The sequence below is a fragment of the Lolium rigidum genome, chromosome 5 (genome assembly GCF_022539505.1).
Source record: "Lolium rigidum isolate FL_2022 chromosome 5, APGP_CSIRO_Lrig_0.1, whole genome shotgun sequence".
Lineage (NCBI taxonomy): Eukaryota > Viridiplantae > Streptophyta > Magnoliopsida > Poales > Poaceae > Lolium > Lolium rigidum.
The window spans coordinates 123,562,482-123,573,609 of NC_061512.1; the positions used below are offsets into that span (position 1 = coordinate 123,562,482).

General features: G+C 44.9%; 1 protein-coding gene across 1 annotated transcript; it reads right to left on the reverse strand.

Annotated features, from left to right (window-relative positions):
* Positions 1–794: 794 nt before the first annotated feature.
* On the reverse strand, positions 795–1,953 carry LOC124656345 (peroxidase 2-like). Its single transcript, XM_047195107.1, has 2 exons — positions 1,681–1,953; positions 795–1,544 (listed from the first exon to the last, which is right to left on the reverse strand). The coding sequence occupies exons 1-2, from the start codon at positions 1,951–1,953 to the stop codon at positions 795–797; spliced, it is 1,023 nt and encodes a 340-aa protein (XP_047051063.1).
* Positions 1,954–11,128: the final 9,175 nt, after the last annotated feature.

Here is an 11,128-nt window from a genome sequence, read left to right on the forward strand (position 1 = left end):
GACTGAATACCAGAGCCATGTTGCAAAGAAAGAGGTTCTTCTTGCCGGATTATACATGTATTATGTGTAATGGCTCTGCTTTGGAAACAAGAGATCATCTGTTCTTCTCCTGTCCTTTTGCTGAAAGTTGTTGGAAATATTTATGTCCTGGATGGGATTCAACTCTGACTGATGGAGCTATAGTGTTACAGGATGTAGTCCAGAGTTTCAAAGCCAAAATCCAGCAGCCTTTCTTCATGGAGCTCTTCATGCTTACTTCATGGTCAATCTGGACTATCCGAAATGATGTTATCTTCAAAGGGATCTCTCCAAGTCTTTATCGCTGCAGACATAAGTTCAAGGAAGAGTTGGCCTTACTGGTGCATAAAGCTAAGAAGAAATCATACATTGGCCTCCGGGCCTGGGTAACAAATTTTCTGTAATCTCTAGTAGAGCTTAGCTTAGCCTAGTTTAGTTTTCTTAAGTGCTGTTCTCAAGCACTCTGTTTTCTTTTAGTTTTTAGCTTTGTAACTTATACCAAAAAATACAATAAAAATATACATAGTGATGAAACTCACTGTACAGGCTTCAAAAAAAAAACCCTGAAGATCTCATAAATAATAGCAGTACACCAACAAAATTTCAGTAAAATCATCTGATGCACAAGAATGAATGAAAGCTTTAATGATAAATTTACAGAAATTTCAAAATAGGACAAACAAAAACATGTGGTAATTCTGATCGTTTTCCGGTGTGATCAGGAGCCACGGTGATTGAAGCACGAAGTCTCGATTTCCTCATTGAACGAACAATTGCTAGTTGATGAGCCGGCAGTTCTTTCTGATCTCCCCATTAGCTTTGGTCTTCACCGCGATGCTGCCCATCTTCCTCATGGCTTGCTTGAACTTTATTTCCCACACATTCGGGATCAAATTCTGCTTCACCAATCTCTTTGTCTTGGATGACTCAAGTGCAGCGTCCGACGTGAACAACACTTCATGGTTAAGCACATTCTTGTAGTATTGGTTGTCCAACTTATTAGGGGTCTTGAAGTCTTGATCCACCGTAGAGCTAGCGCTCTTGCACTTCCTTGTCACCGAGCTGGCAAACCTAGGGTTCATGGCCATTGGGTCCGAGGCATTGCGCGGGAGACGGTCACCGAAGGACGAGCGATGGGAGATACCGACGGTGTGCGCGCCGGATAGGGTGACCATCTCATCGAGGTTGAGCCCCTTGGCTGCAAACATAGCCTCGAGCACCGTGATGTTGGCGAAAGGAGGGGGAAGGTTGAAGAGGGTCTCGCTCGCAGAAGAGACACGTCCATCGTAGCGGCCAGCCGGCATTTCAAAGTATACCTTCTTGTTACTGAGGAAGTAGGTGGCGTCACGTCCAACAAATGCGACAATGTCTGCGCACGAGACGACACCCTTGCACTTTGCCTCGAGCTTTGTCTTGATCTTATCAATCACTTCAAAGCCGCGGAGACTGCCTATGTTAGGGAGGCCGAACTTCTCTGTCGATTCATTGGCCGGAGTCTTGTCAAGGAGGACCGATGCATCACAGCCCTGAAAAGTAGATATATATCGTCATGCCAAATTATTAACTTCTACCCCAGTTTCATTTGAGGACACATATACAGTAATAATGTTACCCAGGTTACAAGTGTTAGACCGTCATGCTATATATAATTAGAGTATATACCTGGACGAAGCAGTCGTGAAAGAAGAGACGGATGAGGCCCGCACCGATGTCGCGGTTGCGTTTGATCTCCTCCTGCACAACGTCCCTGACGATCTTCTCCGCTCCTTTGCAAGTCCTGTAGTAGTGAGCATAGTTGAGCGTCGGGGCAGCAGGTGAAGAACTCTTTTTGGGTGCCGATGACGGGTAAGGAAACCCGTAGCCCGCTTGGCACGTGTGGGCCACGCAACCAAGCAATGCTACTAGCAGAGCCAAAGCGGCAAGCTTGCTAGCCATGGTAGTGATAGCCCGCTACAGAGTGGAGCAGGGATTAGATTGTAGATGGATGAAGAAAACTTGGTGTGTTGGAAGTCTACTTATAGGACGAGGCGGACCTTCAGAACATCCGTGCATGATCTATCCATATAATATTTTTTTCTTTGATGGTAGGTGACATATTCTGTGTTTTCAGTTCAAGTTGGAATATAGTGTAAAAATAAATATAAAAAGAGGAATCAAACTAGAACATGGAGAGCATAATCTCACACACAGCTCAAATGGTTGACACTGGCTTTGTCATTTGCTCGGCAATGTGCGCGCTTGTCGTCAATTAAAATTTTCTAGTAAGTGTTCATATCGCATCGTGAAAGAGTGCACGGTAGGAAAAGAACATTGAGAACGACACACACAGCCAAATAATAGAATCCTGGATTATATTAGCTTAATGGAGAATAATAGTTCTACAATGGCACTTCAAGACCACTTAGAATAATTTGGGTCATTTAATGGTACATCTGATTATTTTGAAGTCAATATATTGTGATCCAACGGCCCAGGACGGGCATACTCGATCAAACTTTGTGTAGTACATTTTGGCATGCGAGACATATTAGGTAGTTCGTATTTAAAACTCCGGCACCAGAGTCGTTCAAAATCCATTAAGAAGTGCTGGCGAAGAAGTAGGTCGTTACAGTATCATGTACGGGCCAAAGAACACACAACCAAATCTCTGTGCTCCGCGTCGATTTTGATAAAATTAACTTAAATCTGAAAAGATCTCACAAAATAACCTGGTTCTGAAAAGATTTCACAAAATAACCTTTTGCTTGGCTTCGCACTAGATGGAGCCAAAGTCAATAGCACGGCTCCGTTTTAGGTGGAGCCAAACTTAGTAGCATGTCTCCGTTCCGGGTGGAGCAAGGTCAAAAGCACAACGCGGAGGCAAGCTCAGTAGCACGGCTCCGTTTCAGGCGGAGCCAAACTTAGTAGCACCGCTCCATCCAAGGTGTAGCCAAAATCCTTAGCCGTTTTCCAACAATAATTGGGAGTACATGGTTCATGCAACTAACGAGGACCAAGGTTGTTGAGCCTAACGGAGAGGTTTGCATCATCTCTGACCGCCACCAAAAGATACTCAACGCAATTATTTTATATTTTATGTTTATTTTCATTTAGGTGGTTATGTGTGCAAAATTAGATGATGTACCATAGCAAGTCTCTATTATTCTCAATTTGTTATTAATTGTTCCTTAACATTACTCTTTTGAACCTGGGTGACACGTCAACATAGAGTGCGATCTCGGTGTGGTTCGTACATCTGGCCTCATCTTCATACATGTCCTCTCTATCACTATTATGGTGATAAAGTAGGGTGATGGAAGACATAGTATATGTATTTTATAGGTTTTTATCAGTTTGTTAACATATAAACTACTTTTTATAATAAAATATAACTTGTCATAGATTTTGTCATCTACCCTTGATATATATTCTATTTATCATTACAATGTGCTTCCTCGACAACTTCAGATGTTTTTTATCATGAAATATAATTTGTCATAGATTTTGTCATCCATTCTTGCTATATATTCTATTTATCTTTGCAATGTGCTTCCTCGGCAGCTTGAGATGCTTTTTATCATGAAGTATAACTTGTCATAGATTTTGTCAACTATCCTTGCTATACTATTCTATTTATCTTTGCAATGTGCTTCCTCGGTAGCTTGATATGTTTTTTTATCATGAAGTATAACTTTTCATAGATTTTATCATCTATCCTTGCTATATTAGTCTACTTCTCTTTGTATTGTGCTTCTTCAATAGTTTGGGTTTCTGGGTGCGATCTAGTACCAACAAGCATCAGGTTGTACATTACAACCTCGAACCGAAAGACGTCCAGACTCTCTAGAAAATCAGAACGAACCGAGGGAGACGCTTATTAACCAACCGGCAGTATAATAACTTGGAGAGTATCTGAAGGTACCAGAAAATTTCTCACATGCCTCTAATAAGTACTACCAGCAGAGCGCCTTACTTTTGACGAGTTTCGCGCGCATCAGTGACTCAAAGTCTTTTCTGACAAGGTTAGGTTGTAGGGAGACTTTCTGTCGCAGCAGGGGTTTTAGCGCCCGCCGGTGACAATTTTGCACACATAAGCATTCAAATGGAAATAAGCACAAAATAGAAAATAACAGTCTTAAGTATCCCTTGGTGGTGGTCCAAGATGATGCAAATCTCATTGTTGGGCTCAATAAACTTGGTCCTTACTAGGTGCATGAATCACTCTCAATTGTTGTTAGAAAACGACTAAGGACCTTGGCTCCACCTGAAATGGAGCCGTGCTACTGAGTTTTGCTCCACCTGGGACGGAGCCGTGCTAGTGAGCTTGGCTCCGCCTGGGAGGGCCGCCATCCCAGGCGGAGCCAAATTCACAGATGAACCATATTAACCGTTGGATTAATTCAATACTACACCCATAAACTCTGCAGTACAAAGAACCATAAAATATCTTTGGCAATTTAGCAAGGTAATCATTCTTTAGGTAGGACTAGTAAAAAATGCCCATACATTGCATTGGGATAAATAAAAAGTCAAACTTTTATCGAATTTATGATTACACTTTTCATATGTGCCACCATTGACATGATGATCATGCTTTATTCTATTCATAACGAACATGATTACCCGCGAGTTCCTCGAGCTTCACCTGAGTGTTCTACATTTTGTGTTGTCCAACAAATGTCACAACAGTTACATGCACACCTTACATGAGATCGAGGACCTAGAGTTGTTGGATCGAGAGGGCGAAGATAAGAATACGTAGTTGGATCCGTGGAGGATGCGGTGCCGGCGAACTCGCAGGTGGCGTCCTTCTTACGTAGATGGGAAGTAGATATTGGCGGCGTATGAGCAGTGAGAGAGCATCGAGTCTGGATCGTTGCACTGCCCTCCAGACGCGTCGGACAAGCCCGGCTTGCACACACAACATGGCGCCGCGCGCTTTGCTTGCCGCCGGCGGGCTTGTTGCAGTGTCTTTGTCCATAGTTAACGCCGGTTCAATTGGCGGGTACGTGCAACTTTATGAAGCAGAATTCGGCGTGGAGATGACATCCATAAAATTAACATGCTCTGAATCCCTTGCCGCGGCACAACAAGATTTAGAGCATCTCCACTTGTTGCCTCCCGTACGGCACGGCGTTCACCCTAGCCGTATTTTGAATCGTATGGGGCTGCCGTGATAATGGAGGCTGGTTAACTTTCAGCCGTGTCCTCCATAAAAAAAAATCAAAATTTGAATATGATAAAACGAAACGATTTTGTAGATAGTTTGGCGATTGCATACATAGTTTGGCTAACTAAAAAAAAGCCTAAATCTAATGGCGGTCACGGCCAAGGCCTAGGCGCAGGTACATCGCCGCCACAGAGTCCTCCTCCTCCTCCTCCTCGCCGGGCTCCTACTTCGGCGTTGCATAGTAGCTGCCTCAGCAGCCCTAGCCAGCGTCGCCGTGTCCACGCTGCCTGCTCGACGGGCCGGCGTCGCCGTCATCCTCCTGGTCGATGAACAAGCCCATTTGGCGTGCACGCTCCTGGGCGTGTCTATGGCGGTAGCATCGTGAGCGGCGGGTTGTTCCCGTGGGCGATGTGGTTGAGGTCCTCCCAGGGGCACTCCACTACCACCGCCGCCAATCAGAGGTGAAGTTGTCCGGTCGCGGCCTATTTCCGTCGTACGCGACGATCCTATCCTCACTCTTCCGGGTGAAGAACGCCGACGACGCGTTTTTGTTGTTGGTGTCCCATCGTGGGTTGTTACGCTCTAACATTATGAGGGTCGACCAGAAATGGTTGTAGGTGGGGATGTCCGTTGCGCCGATCCGATAGGAACGGGTGACACCGGCAGCCCACCGATGTTGAGGACCCATCCTGACGGACAACACATGTCCGTCAGAATGAGTTACTGCGCCAGCCACAGAACGCAGTGGCATCGTCGCCTACGTAGCGCTCCATGCGCTAAGGGTGGGGGTGGGGGTGGTTGCTCGGCAGGTTTCTCTCGGCGTTCTGCTTGGTAGAGGTGGAGTGCTTGGACGGCCAAGAAACAACAGTGACGGGGGAGGTTTTTATAGCATGGGAAGGGGAGGCGCTACCGGCCATTAACGCCGACGCGTGCCCCGTCGACATGACATCTGAATGCCTGCTGTGGCTGCTAAGGCTACCTGGGGCGCTGAAGGGCAGACGCGAAGCACATTTACGTGGTGCGGAAGGCGAGGAGGAACACGACTAGTCCACAACCGCTGATTCTACTGGACCATGATGACCAGCCGGTTCGCGCGCTCTCTTTTCCCGCCCTCCTTCCCGCCAACTCTCTTCCATCCGGCGGCCCTGTTGGCCTCCCCGTAGGTTGGGTTCAGCTTGGGGGCACCGGATTAGTTGTTAGGCCACGTTGGCGCCAAAATGAAATTGGGGGGGGGGGTGATATGTTGCAACGCATCTATGAGTTTTGATGCTCCATGCTTGTTTTACACTAATTCCGATATGTTCTGTTTACACTTCGTGGCAGTTTTATGCATTTTCCGGAACTAACCTATTGACAAGATGCCATCGTGCATGTTCCTGTTTTCTGCTGTTTTGTATTTCAGAAAAGTTGTACAGGAAATATTCTCGGAATTGGATGAAACAAAAGCCAAAGTTGCTATTTTACCGAAAAGAAGACGAAGTCCAGAGGGGAGACGGAGGGGGGTAGGTGCCGGCCAGACCATGCCTAGGCGTGGCCTAGCCCTGGCCCGCACCTAGGGATGGACTGGGGCCACCTGGCGCCCACCGACCTCGTCCTTCCGCCTATATAAAACCTTCGACGAAAAAACCCTAAATCATACAACCTCCGTCCACGAAAAGTTCCATCGCCGCCGCCATCGTCCAGATGAGTTTCGAGGGTCAGAAGTTTCTGTTCCGGCACCCTGCCGGGACAGGGATTGACCCCCGGAGCCATCTCCATCGCCTCCATCGCCTCCACTTCGACTCCATCGACTCCATCGCCTCCACTTCGACTGAGGATTCTCGGCTGTAGCTAGTTGGTACTCTCTCTCCCATGTACTTCAATACAATGGTCTCATGAGCTGCCTTACATGATTGAGATCCATACGATGTAATCGGTGTTGTGTTTGTTGGGATCCGATAAATTGTGGAATTGTGATCAGATTGTTCATCATATTATCATACTACTGTTATTTAAGATCTTGCATGCTCTCCGGTACTTGTAGTTACCTTGATCAAGTAGTTGATTGTATCTCCAAGAGGGAGTATTTATTCTCGATAGTGGGTTCATGCCTCTAGTTTCTGGAAGAGTGACAATAACTTCTAAGATTATAGATGTGTTGTTGCTACTAGGGAGAAAACAACAATGTTTTGTCTAAGGATAATTTTATTGTTTACTTTACACGCATTGCTTAATGCGATAATATGTTGCTTGCAAATTAATACCGGAAGGGGTTCGGATGATAACCTGAAGGTGGATTATTAGTCATAGACGCAGTTGGATTACGGTCTATGTATTATGTTGTAATGCTCAATTAAATACTACTGTAACCTTTATCTTATCATAGCATTCATTGTTATGCCCTCACAATTATCAATTGCCCAACTGTAAATTGTTCACCCAACACATATTATTTGGAGAGTTACCACTAGTGTAGATAGCTGGGAACCCCGGTCCTTCTGTGATCATCATTGCTCTACTGTCAACTCCGCACTGGCATACTTTCCGGTGCCATCTCCTGTGTGTCACTGCTGCTGTTTACTATTGTCACTGCTCTCATATTACTGTTGTTTTCACATAACCCATGTTACTAGTGCTTTTTCAGGTGCATCTGAATTGACAACTCCGTTGTTAAGGCTTATAAGTATTCTTTACCTCCCCTTGTGTCGAATCAATAAATTTGGATTTTACTTCCCCCGAAGACTATTGCAATCCCCTATACTTGTGGGTCATCAGGGGCGGCTAGGGGCGATTTTTTTGCACCCGCACCCCCATAGACCTTTAGGAGGGCTTCAGCCCCCCCTCCCCGAGTGGAGATGCTCTTAGATCCAGGAGAGCGGTGGCGGCATCGCCAAAGTCACAGGTGGCGTAATCGTTGCCCGGTTGGTCCTATGAAAGTAGCTGTTTGCGGCGGAAGAAATGCACAACTAGCTTGTTACGGTTGTGGCACTATGCGCCAGCGAGCAGCGGGGCGATGTCGACGTCGTTCCGTACATGTAGTGTCTGGAGCGCCACTTCTCATGCGCGTCTGGCCGACAGACGCACCAAGGTTTCGTCTGGCGCACTTCGACAGAGGAATCATGCTTCTTCTTAAATACCATGGCTCGGTACTCTTCGATGGCCGCCATGATTGTCCCGTGAGGGTGCTCGACTGCCTTGGGTGAGACCGGGCCGAGATGCATGCCGTGTTGCTTCTAGAGCTGCTCTCCACTTTCTCTTGGGTGAGATCGGGCCGAGGAGCATGCCGCCTGTTGTAGAGCACTAAATCTGCCGCGCCGCGGATATGCGGCCGGCAGGCGCCATGCGATCCAAATTTGATCTACGCATTTTTTGGTTCGTAAGTTGGCCGTAGTAGGAAGTATTTCCGTTGTTTAGTCCGTTTTGGTACGCGAGCGTTTTGTTTCGTCTGGCGTTCGTGACTGCGTGAAATCCCCAAATGAATTTTGTATAAATTGATGGACCCAAAACGGCGCAAGGGCACCAGAGGCGCCAGGCCACCTCCGCAAGGCCCTGGCCACCTCGCGGCATATCCGTAGCAGGAGAGGCAGGCAGGCCTGCTGCTCCGTAAAGGCCACCACATTTTGATGCTTCCACAGATTCCAGAGGCAGAGGAGGGTGAAGGTAACAGCCGAGCCAGCGTGAACCTCAGCGGGAGCGCCGTACTCATGCAGGAGACGAACATCGGCGTCGGGAAAATGAAACCAACTGCATCCAAGAAGCGACGCGCAAAAGAACAGCCGAAGAAAATCTGGTTGGCCGTCTCTAGGGGAGCCTGGCAGATGGGGCAACCCGCATCCGTGGCAGACAGGATGTTCTTCCGCAACAGCGCCGCCCTCGACTGGACCTGGACCTTGGTCAGCAACCCGGCGAAGAATTGCAGTTTTGAAGGATCCGAGTTCTACCCAACGATTCATTGGTTAGCAACGCTGCAGGAGGCCTCTTTCTTCTCGCCACCAAATGGCTAGCAATAGCATGCATGTGATGGCCAGGGACACGGCACCATAAGAAATTGTGTATCAAGTAAGCCGAGGGCGGAGATTTTCAGGAAGATAGATTAGGAATCGGTAGCGTTCCTGGAGCGAGTGATGAAGAGTATGCCGTATGCGTGACAATCCTCGAGGTCAACATCTCATCTTAGGTTTCTTGGAAGCCATCAGTTACTGCATGTGGAAGTAATTGCTATACAAGTCTCGTCAACATGGGGAAATGCACTTTGGCTCATAGGAGCATAGGCTCCCATTATGTGAATTCACATTTCAAAGTGTCAAAAAATTCTAAACTAAATTTTTACATGTACATCTAGACATTTTATGTTGGTACACAAGTTTTCAGAAAAAACTAAAAATAATTGTGGCTCCTGTAAAAAAGACAAGTTTTGATGCTATAATACGACTACGTACAGGATATTTTTTTGTCTTTTTTGTACACACCATATAAAATATTGTTTCTCCTCGAAAATTTGTGCATTAACATAGAATGTCAAGATGCACACCAACAAATTTATATCAGAATTTTTTAACATTTTTAAAATTGTTTTTTAATTATTTTATATAATGAGAGCATTTGCTCCTATGAGCCAAATTGCCACCTCCCGTCAACATGTCCTCTCTATTTAGGAAAAGTAGAAGTCCTGATCCAACATCTGAAACTGTTGCAGGTAAATCCTTTTTCATGCATGTCTTACTATGTACAGAAGTGCAGAATTTTCCTGAAACAAATCGAGACCTCATGTGTCTAATAACATATTGATGTTATGAAACTATTGATTGACGCCACCATATTTTTGTAGGTTCTAAAAATTCGAAAACTCAATTCGGATCCCGGGTGCGTATGCTCCCTATACCAAAAAACATACTGTTTCAAAGTGTTAAAAAAATTGGACAAAAAGATCTACATGTACATCTCCACAATATATGTGCTTTCGTCAAATTTCGCGAAAAAGATACTTTATGTGGTCTATATAAAAAAGAGAAACGTTATCTTGTGAAAAGACTTATTTTTCGCATCGAATTTTTTCTTTTTACACGCGCCACAAGACAAGTTGATTTTTCATGAAACAACTTTGTGAGGCACGTACGAATTTTTCGTTTCAAATTTTTTAACATATCAAAATATATCTAAGATGCATTTGAAAAGAAAGGTAGCATATATTCCCATGTGCCAAGACATCACTCCCCTAAAAATTATTGTGTCGTTGCTCCCTCCGGTCAGATTTAATCGACACAGAGGTTGTACATGCAACGACGGTGAGAGCTGGATGCAAGTGCGCGTCAATTAAATCTGTCCCGAGGTAGTAATATTCTGGATCATTACTTGAGGTAATTTTACACTCTTAATGCATCTTTCTTTTCTAGATCTTAAAATCATAATTGATTTAGAGCCATGTTGTATGATTACAAGAATTTTTTTACAATTTTTCTATCAAAGTGTATATATTTTTAAGTATTCAATACGATACCTCACCATTCTAAAAATGTGTACTTCTGTTATCATACTTGTACAAAGCTGTTTTGCCAACCTGTCCCTATTAGTAATTACCGACTTCTTTTTATGAGGTTGGCTCATGAAGTTTTAACACTTGAAATAGGTAAAATCATTTTTTAGCGTAAAAATGTTCAACAAAAACCATAGCAACGAATGGGAGTTTTTTCTAGTTACTCTTAAAGAACATAATACAAAAATTGGATCGTCCCATACAATTCGATAATATCAACTGTTTCGTACAATTCTGATTGGTTTTCCGCTTTCTGGCTGAGGAGTCAGCATTAGCTAGCAAGACATCATCATATATACCATTCCGTACAATTCGATAATATCAACCGGACCGCAAATGATTCTTTAGCTGAATCCTTATTAGACTACGTGAATGTGATCATGTGCACCTTTAATTAGAATTTGACATGTGCTACAAACTTTCTTCCAAAAGCTCGCAGAGGATAAGTT